Source organism: Drosophila pseudoobscura, chromosome 4, assembly GCF_009870125.1.
Source record: "Drosophila pseudoobscura strain MV-25-SWS-2005 chromosome 4, UCI_Dpse_MV25, whole genome shotgun sequence".
Lineage (NCBI taxonomy): Eukaryota > Metazoa > Arthropoda > Insecta > Diptera > Drosophilidae > Drosophila > Drosophila pseudoobscura.
In genome coordinates this window covers 15,069,812-15,088,608 of record NC_046681.1, presented here as the reverse complement: position 1 = coordinate 15,088,608, position 18,797 = coordinate 15,069,812, and the positions used below count along the sequence as shown (strand labels likewise).

The 18,797-nt window shown below is 42.6% G+C and overlaps 3 protein-coding genes and 1 long non-coding RNA gene across 7 annotated transcripts in view; all 4 read left to right on the top strand.

The window, feature by feature from the left end:
- Dpp10 (Dipeptidyl peptidase 10) overlaps nt 1-9,185 on the top strand; it is a 49,755-nt gene extending 40,570 nt beyond the window's left edge. For 3 of the 4 annotated variants that reach the window (XM_033381141.1, XM_033381142.1, XM_015181475.2), the window contains 8 exons: nt 451-564; nt 638-761; nt 831-945; nt 1,083-1,197; nt 1,266-2,326; nt 2,386-2,690; nt 2,962-3,074; nt 4,577-9,185. In XM_033381141.1, coding sequence (XP_033237032.1) covers nt 451-564; nt 638-761; nt 831-945; nt 1,083-1,197; nt 1,266-2,326; nt 2,386-2,690; nt 2,962-3,033 — 1,906 coding nt within the window. In that variant the 3' untranslated portion in view covers nt 3,034-3,074; nt 4,577-9,185. The remainder of the gene's footprint in view (nt 1-450; nt 565-637; nt 762-830; nt 946-1,082; nt 1,198-1,265; nt 2,327-2,385; nt 2,691-2,961; nt 3,075-4,576) is intronic. The other variant, XM_001355787.4, reaches the window with a different exon arrangement.
- A 2,384-nt stretch (nt 9,186-11,569) lies between these two features.
- Nucleotides 11,570-12,121, top strand: LOC26533322 (uncharacterized). Its single transcript, XR_004469608.1, has 2 exons — nt 11,570-11,712; nt 11,770-12,121. It is a non-coding gene; the product is annotated as an uncharacterized lncRNA (long non-coding RNA).
- An 806-nt stretch (nt 12,122-12,927) lies between these two features.
- Nucleotides 12,928-14,585, top strand: LOC4816252 (uncharacterized). Its single transcript, XM_001355786.4, has one exon. It carries the CDS (start codon nt 13,018-13,020, stop codon nt 13,972-13,974), a length of 957 nt encoding a protein of 318 aa, XP_001355822.2. The 5' UTR covers nt 12,928-13,017; the 3' UTR covers nt 13,975-14,585.
- Nucleotides 14,586-16,109: 1,524 nt separating this feature from the next.
- Nucleotides 16,110-17,278, top strand: LOC4816217 (uncharacterized). The gene has a single exon (XM_001355785.4). It carries the CDS (start codon nt 16,503-16,505, stop codon nt 17,169-17,171), a length of 669 nt encoding a protein of 222 aa, XP_001355821.2. The 5' UTR covers nt 16,110-16,502; the 3' UTR covers nt 17,172-17,278.
- The last annotated feature ends 1,519 nt before the right edge of the window (nt 17,279-18,797 follow it).

Below are 18,797 nucleotides of genomic sequence, written 5' to 3'. Positions count from 1 at the left end.
CCCTAGCACAATGCTTAAAATTCATGAAGTAAAAGAGCTGAACCTTTTCACAGGCAGGTGGATGTCTGACAGTGGCTTTAACCTTTTTCGGATGGGACCCCTCTATCCCGCACTCGTTCTCTTTTCTTAGACGTAGTGACAGATTCGGTCCCTGAAATTAGTTTTCGGGGGCCAAAGACAAAACAACAGAGCAACATCGCCACCTAAGCAGTCTGTAGCATATTAACAGCAGAGAGAGAGAGTGGGAGTAGGAGTGGGAGTGTGGGTTCTCCAGCCTCGTTGATCTCCTGTCAATTGGGTTTGATAAATTGCTAGAAAAGGTCTGCCCGAAAATAGGGCATGTGGAAAGAAGTTTAGTTCGAGTCAAGAATGTGGATGAAAATTAATGAATGGTTCAACAGAAACAGGCAGCTTAACTTAAAATAAAACTCTTCCTTTCATATCCAATAGCTATCCAAAGCCAGGCACTCAAAATCCCACAATAACTTTACGGGTGGCCGACCTCAAGGATCCAAAGAAGGTGCACATCACGAACCTACGACCGCCGCAAATTATAGCAAACGAGTAAGTGGATGCAAGACAGGTTCCCCTGAAGGCTCGTGCCTCTAATTTTCCCTCATCCCTCCACCCTTTACAGAGATCATTACTTTAGCAGCGCCAGCTGGGTAAGTGGCACAGAGATCGCTGTGGTCTGGCTGAATCGGCCCCAGAACATATCCGTGGTCAGTGTGTGCAAGAGTCCGTCGTTCGAGTGCATTGAGGTGAGTGCTGCGCCAAACCACTAAATGACCCAATGACCCCAGCCAGCAATCGTCCCCTATCCTTTGCAGACCCATCGGGTGAGTGGCGATGGACGCGGCTGGGTGGACACCGTCTCCGTGCCACTGTTTGCGGCCAATGGGAGTATCTATGTGGCCATCTCTCCATTACGCGATGGCCTGTTTGGTAAGTGAGCCATATGTCAATTTGGGTGCTTTTGGATTTGCGCTTTGTTCCAGCGGTTGAAGGTGCCGGTAATACAATGCCTCTTCCCTTCCCTTTCGTTCCGTTTCGTCTCTTCTTCCGGCGCTCGATAATCGCAGGCTATTTCCGGCACATCGTGCACGTGGACATCGACAATAACCGGGTGCTGCCCCTCACCCATGGCCCCTACGAGGTGAATCGATTGTTACACTGGGACCAGCTGGATAATTGGATGTAAGTACCTTCCGGTAGAAGGGAGGGTTGGATTGGAATGCCACTGAACCCGGTTTGACTTCTCGCAGCTACTTCCTGGGGACCCCGGAGCGTCTGCCCTCGCAGCAGCATCTCTACCGCGTGTCCGCTCTGCCCGCCCGCCAGGGACAGGCAATGCACTCGCCCGACTGCCTCACGTGTCCCGCCCTGATGCAGCGCTCCGATAGCTACGAGGAGGGTCACACCAAGTCGCCGCCGAAGCTGGTGACGGCCTGGGATGACGACTGGGAGGATTCCGAGGAGGTGGAGGCCCAGGCACCGCCACCGGCCATGCCCCTGGAGCAGCAGGCGCGTCCCGGACGCGGACAGAGGCCACCGCTGCCACCGCCACCCAGCGATTGTCTCTACCATGAGGCACAGTTTCCCATCACTCTGCAGGCGCGCTATGTCCTTGTCGAGTGCCTGGGCCCCGTCGTTCCCACCTCCATTATCTATGGCCTAAAGTCGACCATCCCATCGAGCCCCAAGGTCAACCGTCAGAGCACCCAACAAGAGGAACCCCCAACGGAGGGCGGAGAGGAGAAGGCAGACGTCGAACCCAAGTCCCAGTTTTTGGAGCTACTCGTCACGATCCAGAATAATACGCGACTCAAGGAGAAAATGGCCAAGACCGCCCTGCCGCAGATGAAGACCTTCCCGGTAATGATCTCCGGCGGCTATCATGCCCAGGTGCGGCTCTACCTGCCGCCCGTGCTGCGCGAGGACGAAATCACGCGATATCCCACCATCCTGCATGTGTATTCGGGTCCGGGCACTCAGCTGGTCACCGATCGCTGGCATGTCGACTGGAACACCTATTTGTCCGGCAGCAAGGATTACATTGTCGTCGAGATCGATGGACGCGGCTCCGCGGGTCAGGGCTACCAACTGCTCCACGAGGTCTACAAGCGTCTGGGCAGTGTCGAGGTCTCCGATCAGCTTGAGGTCAGCGAGTATCTGCGCGACAACCTGCACTTTATCGATTCCCGACGAATGGGTGTCTGGGGCTGGAGCTACGGCGGCTATACGGCTGCTCTGGCACTCGCCGGCCAACAGGATATCTTCCAGTGCGGGATAAGTGTTTCACCGGTCACCAATTGGAAGCTATACGGTGGGTTTTGTGGTCTTTTAAGGATCCTAGAGGTGTAAGGATACTCTTTATCATTCCAGACTCTACCTATGCCGAACGCTATCTGAGTTTCCCCAATGTCACGGACAACTACAAGGGCTACGAGGAGAGCGATCTGTCCAAGTATGTGGACAACCTGCGCGATCGTCAGTTCCTGCTCGTCCATGGCACAGCCGATGACAATGTTCATGTCCAGCAATCGATGGTCCTGGCCCGATCTCTGACCAGCAAAGGAGTGCTCTACAAGCAGCAGATCTATCCAGATGAGGGCCACAGTTTGTCGGGAGTTAAGCGGCACCTTTATCGCTCAATGACCGCATTTTTCGAGGACTGTTTCAAGAAGCTGGTGAGTGCTTGAGCCGTAGAATTGTTTACACTTTTCTTTTGTATTCCAAACCATTTATTTTTGTATTATATTCTGCCACTCTCCTACCACAATTATATCAATATATATATATATATATATAACTCTCTCTTTCTCCTGCTCTCCAAAAAACAATATATATCTCACCCACCAAACTCACCGCCAAAAAAATACCACAACAAATGCCATTTCCTTTTCGGTTACCTCTTTTCGGTTCTGTATTTTGTCCTTACATTCTTCCTCCCTCGTGTAGATCGATCAGCAGCAACAAAATCAAACAGATTCCATGGATTTCCTGGACTTCCATAGTTTCTATGGGCGCTAATTTTGATTCCACATCCCCCCATCCTTCAGATACGATACTAGGTACAGTCGTCGTTGTCTATTCTCGTCCATTGTATTTTGCCTTCGTCGTCGTTTTCTCATTGTTTTCTAATTGTAATCCTGAATTTTGGTTTTCATTGATGTTGTTCTCGTTGTCATTAGCTACTCGGAAATACTCGTACTCGTAATCTCAATCTGTTAAGAGTTTATTCGCTGTTTCAATGTCTTTAAATGTGTCAATTTTTAAGGGGCGGGGACCGTCAAAAACCTTTTTCTTTTTGCTTTGAAAGTTTTGCTTTGAAATACTGAATATTTATAATTTTAATACTTGTAGATGTACCCTTCCTTTCCCCTACATCCTAACCGAAAATACTATAAAAATACTCAAATACAAATACAACTTGATTGCCTTTAAAAGCCTAAAGCCCTTGCTTTAATCCTAGCACACATCAAAAATACCACAAAAATCCCTCCCATACTAATATTACCATGCATAACCCATCAACCTATGTTTCTCCCATTTTCCTTGTTCATTCATTTTTCTATTCATGCGGCTTTTTTCTAATTTCATAACTTTTAAGTGGAAAACAGGCGAAAAAACTTAGCTAATCCGAGACCCCACCTTCCTGTACGCCACTTTCCCGGTTCGTTTCGCTCTTAATTTAATATGAAACGCGTTGAATCCGAAATACACTTGTTACACTTTAGGCTTACCCGCGGCTTACGAGTCACCGGGAATCATTCACGGTCCCCTAGCCCTAGCCCGCGCCATACTCTTACATGTATGTATGCTTGTTGGTGGTTTCTGGGGTTCTGGGGGGGAGCCTTTTCTCCGTGATGCGTGGCAAAGTGCGGAGTTTTGCGGCTTTCCGTTGAGTTCGGTTAAATTTAGTTGAGTTTAGTTTGGTATTTCTTTTCTTGTTGGGTTGTTCTGGGTGTCTTGCAAGTTGTTCCAACTTTATTTTGCTGCTGTTTTGCTGTTGTTATGAGTTCTATCGTTTTCCTTCGCCTTCGCCTCTTCCAAGTCTTACTCTTCAGCAAGTTTTCTTTTTGGTTCAAACATCTCTTTCTCAGTCTCTTCCGAATCGTACTCTATGCAAGTTTTTCTTTCTGGCTTAGTCCTAATTTCACGTTTATTCTTTTGGTTGTTTCACACAAATTATTTTGGCTGTCCTACATGATGTCTGTATGTATGTTTGTATATTTTTTCTATTTGGTTGCGTCTATAAGTGTGTGCGAGTGTGTATATTTTATTGGGACTTGCTGTTGCTCGATGTGTGTTTTCCTTTTATCCAGATACAGATACAGATACAGAAACAGATACGCAAAGAACACAGACAACCCCACACAGACACTTGCTACTTTACCTAAATGTTTGCTTATGCCTTGATTGTGTCTCTATCTCTCTTTCTGTCTGTCTACCTGTACTCCTCCTTTATAACTCTCTATATCTATATACTTTCTGCCTATCAAAGTAGCGAATAAATGATGTATTTTTTGGAAAACTCATTCAAAACGAATTTCTATCTACCAAAACACAACAGGTGCCGCCGGAGTCGAAGGCTGGCCTGGGCAATGGCGGCGATATGCAGCAATAAACATAATTTAGAGATGGAATAATTCTGATTGCAAAACTCAAAACGGAACGTGGGAACGAAATGGTTTTTTTGTAAATTGCATTAAATGTAATTTATCGTTTACGACACAAACCAAACACAGAGATACCGAAACACACAGCCAGCAGGAGAACCCCATTAACCACTAAGTTAAGTGGCATTTTGTTGAAAATTAATAAGCAAAGAAGAACACTACTACGAATGATCAAGGAAACAAGTGTGTCCTGCGAAAAGGCAAAGCAAGTGTGCCCAGAGCCCTGATAAAAAGCAGAACACGAAAAGGCCAAACCAGTGTGCCCATAGCAGCGGAAACAAACCACGAATGTTTATGGCACGAGTATGCGGATAAAAGTAGCAAAATCAACATGGTTGTGAAAACATAACTTACACACAGAGGCACAGACACAGAAACAGACACAGATAAAAACATGCACACGCACACACCTCCAATCTACACCTATACAAGCATACACTGAGCGCAAAAGAGGGAGAGCGACCGCGGTGCGCACAAAGGTAGGCAATAAAAAAATTCGCATGCGGCTTTTCTTCGGTGACAGGTGTGACATTTTAATGCCCTTGCAGAGGGTATTACCACTTTGAGTGAAATTTCAACAACTTATATTCAAACTAGAATTATGCGTGATCCATGTGTCCTTCAAACTTTAGGAAAATACTGTCCCAAAATTCAAATGCTTTCTTTCACTCCCTCTGCAAGGGTATAAAGCGCTTCGGTTATCCGAATCTGCCTTTCTTTATTGTTGATTTTTTATTTTATTTTGTTTGCTATAACTTATGCAGTTTTGCATAAATTTCCAATGAAGAGAAAACAGAAATAAAATTGAAAACACACATTTATTGAAGAGGCAAACAAGAACCAGCTGAGGTTGAGGTGGGCGGCTTTCGGCCAGAACGGAAATTGCCACCATAAATCAAATTTGACAACGTTCTAAATGGCATTTTTTGGTGGTGAAACACACACATTTTTATCATTTGCTAAAATTGTTAATGGCTGATGCGGGCAGAGAGCACAGAGCCCATAAATTCTACATAAATTGATGAAGTTTTGCTCATAATTGAAAAGTGAAAAAGAGATTGAAAATAATTTAGAGTAACTTTATTTCCGATTAAAGAGTGCTTTCATTTGCATAGCTATCTTTAAGACACTCTTTCTGTAATATGAATGCTGTTAATCGCACATTCTATGATTGAATTTTATCATAAAATTTACTGCCACCAAAACACAAACGAAATTAAACAGAATAATGTCCGAGAGATATGGTCGTTGTCCCATCAGCTGGGGAAAACGAGAAAGAAAATACGTTTGCAGTAAAGTTTAATTAAATCCAATGGAATAAAAACACAACACAGCAACACAGCCATAAATAAAAAGCATAAATAATTGAAATGAAACGGAATGTTGGAACCAGAGACGCAGGCAGGCACGCAGGCAGCCCTGCATGAAAATAATTTCGAATAAAAACTGAATTGAATTCGCAGCAAGCAAACAGCAGAAAAACGCAAAATGGCCAAAGTAAAATTAAATTAAAGAGGAGAAAATATACTAAGCGATAAACTCCAACAACAACAACAAGAAAGAATGAAAATTATAAAGAAAATAAACAAATTTAATAGTTTAAATGCATGTAAGTAGCGCAACAATATTTCAAATATTTAATAGACAAATTGAATCGTTTTTGTTAATTATTTTGTATTGCCACAAGAACTTCAATTTCGACTTTGAAGGCATGGCAAAGTACATTTCTAAAGGAGAAAGTAGTAGTGAAAGTAGAATTAACCAAGAAACTAGTCCATAAGCGAAGGTGAACTAACGAGTTAAATGAAAATGAGAAAAAAGGTCAAAAATAGCTGCGATACACATTAAACATTAAAAAGAAAAAGAATGACAAAATAATGCTCGAATTGTATGCAAAACTGCGACTGTCACAGGCGCAGGAGCAGGCAACGTTGACAAAGGACAAAGGCACTGAGGCGCCAAAGACACTGCATCGCACAGACAGACAGACAGACGGACAGTCCCATTCCCAGTCCCATTAAAAGCCCCAATTAGCAAGGCAACACCATTGGAAGATTGGAGCATCCCGCTACCATACTTTCCCTTCTTTTCAAATATGGCAATATGCAGAAAGGGATTAGCTTTAATTAGATTTCTGGCCCGGCACACTTTTTGCAAGCGGCAGTTAATTAGCAAAACCGCCAGGCAAATTCTGACTCGGTTGCGGCTCCTAATTATGATGGTTGTGCTGGCAGTCGCCCAGAAACAGAAGCAGTGGCAGTGGCAGCAGTTGGAAAATATATGGTTATAGGATAGCTCCGATCGGGTTGTCTGGAGGCAGAATGAAGGTAGAGAAGGTTTCAGAAGAACCAGAAATAAGGGCACTCCCTCAGCAGATCTCCAAGGCTTAGCCATAGCTGATTAATGTTAATATTATGGATGCTTTTAGCAAAGAGTTTATCTCAGATATGACAGGATACATAAAAGAGATCTCAAAATCTGGCAGGAAAGCCTTTAAAGCGTATTGCTATGATAACCCTACTAATTGTTATAAGATCCCCAGGCAACTATGGGCGAATCTAAATCCGAAAAACTACAGCTTTTTATGAGACATAAAGCTCAAGTAGACTTAAACGAATTGAAACCTAATTACCAGGCAGTCTTTAAGTTTTAGCACCTTAACAACATTTCAGCTCTTACCTACGAAAGAGTGCCATACAAGTACATCTCCTCGCTTCGCAGTGGCAATCTCAATGGCCTCAAAATTTCTCCAACTTTCAGGGCAATTTTAATAATAAAGCCACGCTTGCCGCAGAGCCCCCTAGCCTTAACCCCTACCTTCCGAGTGAGAGAGAGATCCCTGAGGTAGGCCTCTAGGTGGGATGTTAGAAAATTGCAAGGCAACATAAATTTCTGACTGCCTGACACTTTTATGTGCGTCGCTGGCGGTTTCTGCCGTTTTTACGCGTTTTTAGACGCTGGCAAAACGCATGCCAATGTTTGGCTAAGTCCGGGGGTGTACGTTTACCCGTCCACAATTAACTCGCTGGCTGGCACACACACACGCAAACACGCATACCTACAAAGGGAAAAGGAAAAGCACACACAGATACTCGTACACCACCTGGTGTGGTGGTCGGTGACGGACGGGTCTGTGTGTGGGTTTCAGGTGTTTATTTTTGGTCTGAAAGGTCGTCACAGCTGTGTTAGATGTCGGAAAAGCTGAGTCTGCGGCTGTAAAAAGACCAGCTGCTGCTGCTCTCATCTCGCTCTCGTCCCCTCGCCCCACACACATACGCCCCGACCCCTGTTGACACACAAACACACACCCACCCACAAAAAAATTAAAGGACGAAGGTGTTTTACCTCAAATGGGGCCTAGGTCCGGCCCTCCAGATGAAGCCATAAGTGCGATGCCGTGTCGGGGCGCCCAATGCTATGGAAATTGAAATTGCTCTAAGAAACAAAACGATACCGAATATTTAATTGCTTTCTATGTAGTGTACTAAGGACCAATTACCAAAGAAACAAGTGGGAAAATTAATAACTATATGAAGATAGTGCATATATACACAAGAATATGGAATTCAAGTAGAGATATTAATGAAATTTGCAATATATATATATACATACGACACACGACATACGACATAATGAATATTGACTCAAATACCATTTAGTAACTATACAAGCATACAATATAATATACATATATATACACCTACTGATATTCTGATATATACAAGAATCAAATAACTATATACGAGTATACAGTAGTCTAGTTCGTTTAGTGGATCAAGCGTTTGCATTATTCGAGTTATAAAAAGAAACCTTGAAAACCAAAAAAAATAAAAGAAACCACAAAATATAATTAGCTCAAGTGGAAACTAGAGTGGCGGTGTGGTGGCTCTGTATAAAAGGTAAACTGTAATATACGCCTATGGATAAACTATGGATACTATACTTTGATATATGATAAATATATTTTATAAACAACTTTTACTCTTAAACAATAAAAAAACACTTTTAATACTCTGTCTTCAGCCTTACCGTAAACTGTAATAAAATGAAAATTGAACAAACGAAGAATATAAGAAATCCTTAGCCTAACTCAAGCCTAAACCAACGAAATCGATTTCAAATTGTTAGTTATGTTGTTTTAGTGTACATAAGCTTTAATGTGGTTAAAATTCCATTCGAATACTTTGTTTCTAATCCTTTTGTTAGAGAGCCTTTGAGCCAGATTTAACCCTAGCAAAAAAAAACGAAAGCAAAAGCAAAAAAAACCTTTGTGATCCAACAAGTTTCTTCTCTTCCATGAAGCAAAACAAAAAACAAAAACAAAAACCAGAACATACAAGTATAATAATATGAATTTAAACTAATTATGTAATTACATTGACTTAATTAGCTGAGACGTTCAATAATTTCGCCAGGCATTTAGAAAACAAGAAATTCGGAGGAAAATCATGAGAAATGAGAGTACCGACAAAATAAATCAAAGCATGAAAACCAAAAACTAAATCAATTAATTGTGATTATTTGTTGTTAAATTTCAGAAAGTGTTGCGGCATTAAATGGGTTTAGAATGGGTGTCAAAAGTATGTTCGTCTGCTTTTTGGTAAGTTTGGAACAGCATTGGCTCTTACTTTTACTTTTCTAATGGTGATGGAAAACTAATACTCAAACTACTTTCGAACCATAAAGTGCTCCCCCAAAGTGACTCATGAATGAACTTTTCAAGTAATCCCAAAACTAGCATTAACCAAAGTGCCCAAAATGCACATGTGCTGCCCCTGGAAATTGCTCTTTGGGGGAAAGCAGCCCCAAAAAATTACAAGCGAGAGAAAAATGCCGATCAATTTCCTGGTCTTTGGACAAACTAAATCAAATCCACACCTCTTGGGTCCGAATTAAAAATGAAATATTGCACTCAGTCTCTCAGTGGCCAAAGAGTGCTCCTCCATTGAATTTGCAATGCCAACATGTCTGCGATTTGCGGCAGTCCCGGGAAACAGACGGAGGAAAGCACAAAATCGAAAATGTAAACCGTGAAAAAGTCCCGTCCCGTCCCGACCATCTGCATAAAGCACGTAACGAGCTGCATTCCGTTTCCCTTCTTACGCCTTTACGCCCTTTTGTAGGTCCGAAATCATGGGCGAACGAGCCCCGTCGCGGACCGAAAGGCGGCACGCAAATGGCCACAAAATGTGCGCCTGGCATGCAATGGCCATCGGCTGGGGCCAATGGACAGGAGCCAAGAGCAGGGGCTGGGGCTGGGTGCTCCACCGGCGGAACCTTCCTGCTACAAGCAGGCAAACTTTTGACTTAATTGGCCAATTGTTTGCCAAGGCGCTGAACAAGAAAAAGTGTTGCATATTTGATGGCGTTTTACACAGGTCTTTCTCCTTTTTTTTTCTTTCGGAGAGGGTTTCGGTTTTTTCTTTTTGTTTTTGGCAAAAAGAACCAGAACCAAAAAATGAAAAGGTGGCAGGTTTTTAAAAGCCATCATTTTGGCAGCTAATAATTTATCGGAGCTGAGCACTTTCGCGTAGCGTCTAATTGCCGCTTAGCCGAGCGCTCGCTTATGTGGGAGGAAGTGGTTATTGGGAACAAACATATATATGTACATATAATGCATGGCTGCTCTAATCACGTCCATAATTGAGCCGCAACAATGGAAACGGCCAGCACAAATTGTGGGCCACTTAAATGGGGGAAACCTGAGAACCAGGCGAGAACTGGGGGCGCACACCCACCAAGGGAAAATGCCGGACAGTCGGTGGTGGGATGACCTATACGTATGCCAGTCATAGTCATTATCTAATTTAAACAATAGCCTTCCTTCTATAGAAAGAAGTGTGGGCACGTTAAAAGGGCAATGACAATGCTATGGACTGGTGTAGAGTTCATCCTTGTACAACAGTTCAGATCGATCATGATTGCATTTTGAAGGACACACTGGTAAGTCTTCGTATTCCTTCATTCATTCATTTAATCGATTTCATAAAACACTTGAGTAAAATTCCCCAGGGCTCATGACATTTGTGTAACCATTTAGGGCATATCTTCCTTTACTTGATCTCAAAAGCAACACTTTAGCTGTATTATGAATATGGTTGGGCTATCTATAAAACTGTCAGATTACCATAAACATGATTTGGGTTGAGTGACCTAATTTTCGGCACCGATTCGAGGATAGTTCAACCAATTTATGGCATCTACGATAACTGAAATGCAAATTTTAAAGTGTACTTTAATTTTTTTTGCCGATTCGTTATTCTGAGCACACCAGCTATGCCCGCTTTTTTCCTATACTCCCCCTAATGCCAATCAATTGCTGTCCAATGCTGTCCTGACAAGGGTGCCTCCAACAGTTGGCTATTTTTTGGGCTATTGTGAAAGCGACGCCGGGCTGGTCCGAGCCCAGTCGCCTGTCAGAAGGAGGCAGAACTCAATACATTTGTAGGATAATGCCTTATATACGACGCACAAAACATAAATAATTTACATTTCGCATGGTCACGCACAAATCATGTGAGGGCCATACCAAGCCCATGCCTGGTCCCGAAACAGTCAGCCAGTCAGACAGAGAAAATGCGTTATGTTTGGGGTATTTTGGGTCTGGGGCGGTCTTCTTGGTTCGGATGCTGCATGATGCGTATAAAAGTGACAGTTGAACATGGAAACACACTCAAAATGTTAATTGATACGTATGCAAGGCGACTGAGGGGCCACCGTAGAGCGGACAACAGTTTTCCTTTTTCTGCGCATTATGTTTAATTGGATTCTTAAAGGGTCCTTTAATATTGTAATTGTTGGATAATTAACTGTAGTTCTATAGTTTTATTTTCACAGATGACTTGATGGAATTATTTCGATTATGTATATTGTATGTTGGGCCAATCACATTACCCACAAGAACTCCATTTATAGTTGTCAAAATCTTGTAATATTTTCTACTGCTTTACTTTTTCAGTTGTTAATCACACTCCGATCCGCACAGAACAAACAAATTTTTGTATAGTTTCAAGTTCCTGTTTGGTTTCAGGTAACTACTTTCACTTTTCTTCTAAAATCAATAGAATTAAAATTATTTTGTTTTTAGAAATTTTACGGATCGAAAATGTGTGACCCTTGTGGATCGTGCTGCGCTCCTTGCTGTGGTCCGTGCTGCGGTCCGTGCTGCGGTCCCTGCTGCGGTCCGTCCTGCGGTCCGTGCTGCGGTCCGTGCTGTGATCCTTGCTGTGGACCCTGCTATGGTCCCAATGTCTGCGGACCGTGTGGCGCAACAGGACCCTGTTCAGGCTGCTTTGGCAGTTGCTGAGCAATAGGAATTACAAATTCCAAACGACAGGGTCTAAACCTTCCATCACAAGTCCGATGAAACCCGCAGAAAGCTTGAAGCTATCGTTTAGTCTATACGAATAAAGCATTTATAAATACAAACATTTCACAAATCTTTTGCTTTTCATTTTCGATTTCAGCTTCGGTAATCACTATCAATCTGAAATGGAATGCAGAGTTGAACAGAAAAATATCATTGATCCTTAGTTAAGAACTCCAGCCACTGCCAAATCCCTCTTCCGTGCGTCGTGATCTGGGATACCAGAATAAGGTCGGTCGCAATATTGTTTTACATTATTTTTTTGTTGTTATGCATGTATGATCTCTGATCAATTTTTCTTTACCTTAAGTGTAAAACTAGAATAAGTTGCCACTAAGGGTAACAGAAAGCTTGTTTAAAATAAAGTACACATGGCTGGCTCATGATGATGCTGAGGTAGCCGAATGCCTGAGCCAAAGACCGTGGGATCTAATACAGAAAGTTCGTGTTCCTATTGGATAGCCTATTTAAGTACTGTTATTTTGAATTTGATTATTTTCAAATTTTATCGATAATTTAATTTTCAATCTGAATAAACTGTTGAACTGTGTGGCCGTACACTGAGAAGAGAAAAAAAAACACCAACAAAAATTAAGCAATAGGAACGATTTTCTCTTACGTTTTATTTGTTTGACCTTTTTTGCTAAAACCTTTTTTAGGCAAAATCCAATAAAAGCAATTGTTTAAAATAGACCAATCAAGTAGAAAATAGGTTAATTAGGCGTATAAAATTATGTGGGCATGGCATAATATTCTATCTAGCTAGTAATATTCGACGGAAAATTAAAAACGAGGAATATGTATAACAGAACAGGAATTCGTCAGTATATTTACGGTATATTTTTAAAATGAGACGGTATATTTCGGTATATTTCTCAGGGTCGGCAATCAGCTGGTGAAATTCACAACATTTGCTAGAAACACACAAAAAAAGCATCGAAAAGTACGGTTTAACAACAATTTTTCGCCATGGAGAGGCTAAACGACGATTGTGTGTGCCATATACTGGAGTACCTGCCACTGGTGGACCAAATAAAGATGTGCCGCCTGTCGCCCCGTTTCCGGGAGCTGCTCTGCCAGATTGTGTGGAGGAAACCACGGTATCGGAATGTCTCAGTGTCGGATGCCATGCTAAAACCGTTGAGCAAGTCGGACTACATCTACTTCTTTGAGCTGACTAGCGCCGCCATGGAGGAGCTCTACATATGGAATGTGCATTCAAAGGCATTCGACTCGTACCTGGGCCGCCACCTGATGCGCCCCGAACTGAGCTTCTATCTGCGCCGAGACTTTAGTAACCTAAAAGAGCTTTGCATTGCAGATGAGAACATGAACAACAGCATGGTCAATACCATAGCCAAGAACTGTCGCCAGCTGCGCTGTTTGAGCGTGTCCAGCGCCTACGTGACGGGCAAGCACATGATCAGTCTGACCAAACTCGAGTCGCTGGTCGCCCGCGAGTGCTCCATTGAGACCGAGTACTTAAGTGAGATACTGGATCAGCTGTCGCTGACCCATCTGGACCTGACCGCCAACAGACACCAAGTGGAAAAGACTATACTGCAGAGTGCGGGGGCCAAGCGTCTGCAGCGTCTCGGTATATCCGATGCCCAGGACTATGGCTTTCTATTGGCGGACCAGTTGCCGCAACTAACCACGCTGGTGGTCAGCTACCACAAAGTGTCGCCGGAGGATCAGCTGGATATGTTGGAAACCACACGCAGACGGGTCGAGGATTCGCCCGGTAAATTTCCCAAGCGACTGCAATCGATTCTGTGCAATGTTGTAGATGTGGAAGTCGCCCTCGAGCAGATAGCGGGGCTCGAGAAGCGCCATCCCAGAGATACACCAAAGTTTAGCGAGATATTAAAGATAATGTACTTCTTGTCGAATCCAGTGGGGAGTGATAAGACGACGCCCCCCTGAGATTGTTACTGGTCTAGATGTCTGCCCATGCTAACAGATAAATTTCACCCAAATGATGAGCCGCACTTATAGTAGTAGCATGTATCTGTCGACTACCGTGCCGGTAGGTCCCTAGTCTAATTGATACTCTCTCTTTAGATAAGGTTTGTTTATTTATGTCTATGTGCTTCGCGGATAAACTCTGTCGGATGAGGCTGTGATAGTATTTCATAGTCTTGTTAATCATCACCCTAACTAATACAATATGTATTTAAGCCTAATATGTATACATATATATGTATGTCGTGACTTCCAATTAGGATTAGGATCGAGATTCTATGAATATACACATACATACCATACATATTTGCTTTGCTTCGTTCTGTGTGCGAAAATATGCATGTAAATAAATGTTGTTTGTTCTCTGAACATTAATTTGTACAATAAGTAAATAAGAAACTCAGTTCGATGTATGTGCAGCCTATAAGTCACAGCTGCAAGTCTGCAAATGGTATCGGTTGCCGCCATTAACTAACTAGACACATGTATTAATAATATGTATCTTCCATTTACCAATTGCACTATGTAATGTATAATTAAAATGCGTTTGATGGACTCATTTACTGTGACAATTGGTGCAATTTCGACGCTGATGAATTTGGTGGGGGGACCAGCAACATCCTATCCCACATCTATCCTATACCTCACTTCCCAGTGAAATTCGTACTGGTTACCAATCTCTGCGACAATTGGCAAAGACTCTGAGTGCAAGGTAGCTGCGAGCTATCTAGGGTAAAACAGGAGTCTCAGGATGGCAGCGGTCGTTACCGGGATGACCTTTTGTTTTATAGATCTCAGGGAATCGATATGCTAATAGGCGCTGGAGTATATTTTGGCTTGATCTGTGTTGGACCGATTCTCTGGACCATCAATAATAGCTGAGCTCTGGCTACGGTAGCTACATCAATTAATAAAGACCGCACGTACCAAAGTGAAGCGCTTTTGAAAACTTGAAAACTCTTACTCAGCGGAGTCAGATAAATCGGAAAACTGTTCTCGTCTTAAAAATGCTAATTTTTCTGTTTGATTTGGATAGTGCTGGTCTTAAGGCTCTTAGCGACTCATTTTATTTCGCTCTTCCTCGATTCAAAAGTTTGGAGACAAAGTTGTCAAAAAAACCCTCTACTGAAGGCTCAATATAGCGCGTTCCTTCAGGATAACCATTACAAAATTAAAGGCATTTCTTCTTGCCCAATCATTTCACCAGACTGGTTGATGACTGGCGCAACTATATAGGCAAAAATATTCAACACACTGCTTCGGATTGGGTTCTTCTGCATTGCACTTTGTGGAGGTATGGATGTCTCACCTAGGCGAATATCTGCAATGCATCTTTCGGCGAAGAGGTGATGGTGAATGTCATCCGTAGTCAAGTAAAGAAGCTCCTGCACAGAGTACACTTTCCTAGACGCAAGTGGCCCTCCAATGAGCCTAGAGTGCTTGATGAAGGCCGTACGATGAAAGCGAAAAACTGTTCAAGTACCATGATGGAACAGAAATAGCGAAGGCGTTGCGGCTGGTATGGGATCCTAATTCAGATAACCTACTGTTCACAGATGTGTACTGTTCAAGTTTCTCACTCAAGATAGGAATCATCACTTAATTTTCTTTTCCAAAAATTACAGTTTTCTTTGATTAGAAGGTGTGTGTGTGTGTGTGTGTTTAATGATCAGCAAAACCAAAATCTAACCGATTGTCTGTCCAGCCGCTTTGCCAGAGACCAAAAACAACTGTCGTCTACCACCAACATGTGAGTGTGGCTGAATGTCGGGCAAACTTTATCTCGGTACGTGCGATTTTGCATTTCGATAAGGAGGCGGAGTGAATGACTAGCGGTCTAATCACGAAATACATATGTTTCATTAAGTTTCGCAAGCGAGCAACTCAAAGCTACTCAACTTAAAAGTGCCTCCAATTATTGTTAATAACCTCTCTATATTTAGCCCCCCGCGCTCTTGCCTAAGAGCGGGAACGGTAAACGTGATTCCCAGCGCATAAGACATTCGATGGGGAACTGGAGCTGGCTCATAATCTCCCATGCTTAGATCATGACAGAGCAGATGCATAGCTCGAATACTAGGAATACTACTACGTTCAAAGTCTGCCATTGGATGGCGTTCAATACGTGAACTTAGACATGATCGTGCTGGGTGGCTATCAATTATATAGTATAATCCTTTGAGTCGAGGGCTTTAGAATGACACGATAGCAAACAAATAGTCTGCCAGTTGAGTGCACTCAAAAATCCACTCGTTTTTCAGGCAATAAAGACCTTCAGCACATTTAATTAATATAGTTCAATGCAAAACCTGATGAAAAACGGTTCAAAGAAGCTGCTGCAAGGGTAGAAATATAAAATTATCCTTTCACAGGACATGCACGGCGATTACTAGTATAATAAATATTGTTAGTCCTTGAGTTACTCGTTTCGAATATAATAATTAGTGATTTGAATATTCGGAGACCTAGTTTACATAATTCCTTCAACCATGAGTGAGAAGAAACCCAGTCAAATCTCAGTGATCCAGCACATTGAAGCGGCTCTGTATGTCCTTAACCAATTGTGCATTGGCTTCGTGACCCTTTGGGTCAGTTGGATGTGTTTGCGCAAGGGCCTGACTGGCATATACCTGCATGTGTGGCTGGTTACCTTTGGATTCATCTTCCTGATGGCCGAAGGCATGATGTGCTTCTACGACGGAAGCTGGCTAACGCTGCGCTACACCCGCAAATACAAAACCGCGGCCCATGTCGTCCTGCAAGTGATCGGTGGCGGGATGGGCGTAGCCGGCTGTCTCATCCAACTGATTCGAGACAAATGGACAATTGCTGTTACCACACATGCCAGCCTGGGCTTTGCTGCCTTCATCCTGTGCTTGATCTCACTGCTGAGTGGGCTGGCTGCCGTCCTGGCCCGAGCCATGAGCAGGGCGGTGTCGCCGCTGATCAACAAGACTTTCCATGTCGTGCTGGGCTTTGCTGCCTATGTGATTGCCATGATGGCCCAATACTACGGCTATGCACAGACTAGCCTCTTCAAAGGACAGGGAGCGGACTTTGTTATCCTCATGCGAGTGGCCACACTGGTATCCATGGTCCTGACCACCATAGGAGCCATCAAATCGTTGTACCAAAAAGTAGTCAGTTTGACGAGTTAAAGCATATGCTTTTTCAAAGTTCTGTGTTTAAATGTTCCTTGTTCTTCCGTATTTTAAGCTTCAATATTTATATACTTTAGGTTAAGAAATATATGACTGAAAACGAATCTTTGTTTAACTAACTTGTTCCGCCCATAAGAGAGGACACGGTCTTATCTGGAACCCCATGCCGTCTCAGGAGGCTATCGATTCAAACGGCACGGATCTACTGAGTATCCTAGACAGGAATTAAAAGCGGGAAGGTGACCAAGACAAGGAAGATCGAAGTGGAGCAGAGAGGTCTTGTCTTCTGCTACAATAAAGTTTCCCCCTTTTTCCCTCCTTATTTTTCGATATTCTGCTGTTTCTATTGCACAAGTAAGTAATCCAAGCATCCAAATTTCCATAACAGTGGTCTTTCTAGTATTTCAAAAATATTTCCCTGTTCCGAAAATTCGTAGAATTCGAAGGATGAAATTGTTATTAAGCTTATATTGCTTTAAAATAATACGTAATTTTTTGTTTTGCGTTTGATTTTTCAATTTCCCTTCTCAAAAAAAAGTTCAAGGACGTTAAGGGAAGCAAATACATTTTCAGGCGCATTATTTATCATCTCCACAAAGATACGCTGGTCAAATTTGATCTTTAACGATTGAAGCAACGTCTTGTTTATCCTCATCATCCTCAAAAAACCTTCAGAATTTATTTGTTAAACAATAATTTAAAAGTTATAGGACCTGAGATATACTGAACTCCACAATTTTGGAGAACTCTTCGTCTTCGTCGGAAGGAGTGCCCATGGAGCAGACATGGCCTCCTCAGCATTCTTGCAAAGACTACTGCGAATTCTTTTGCACTTGGAGCTAAATTTTTCACGGTTTGCCTTTTTAAAAAGCTTTGATTTATTTTTCAAAACTTGCAAACTTTACTAATTATCAAAAGCTTTCGTTCCACTTAAATGCAATTACGCTTCGACATTTTGCCGGCTATCAACCTTTGAATCACCTACAAACTGAGAGCTGATGCAAACACTATTGGTGAGCTCAGCTGCTAAGGCCGCGACTCTACATTTATACCCGATACTCAGTTCAGTTCAAGACAAAGAGTGTGTGACAGAGAGAGAGACAGAATATAGGTAAACGGAGAGACAGACATGGCTCAATCGACTCGGCAATTGCCGATCAAGAAGATATATACTTTATGGAGTCGGAAACGCGTCCTTCTGGGCGTTATACACATCCACTTTCGCATATACTAAACATTGGTTATAGGGAGATCTAAAGCATATGACCATTCGAGTTACGGGCGTACGAAAATCGTAGTAAAGAAATATTCACTGTAAGGAAATTCTTTATAAGGAGAGCAAAACGTACTGCAAATTGAACGAAGTCTTGGTGGAAATAAATTCTTTATATACCTTCGTAGTACTAAAGTTCGTAATAGAGAAGTACGACTGTAACTTATATATGTAGTCTATAAGAGGATACCTACCCTGACCGACCATCATATTCTAAGCCTTAGTCGTCAGATCGTCTAAAAAATATGCTTCAAGCATTGCCAATTATTCTGATAGTGGCACAATATGTCCAGGGAGCAGTGCAACGTTTACGCTGTTTAGTCAACCTTGTTTAGTCTTGAAATTAATTT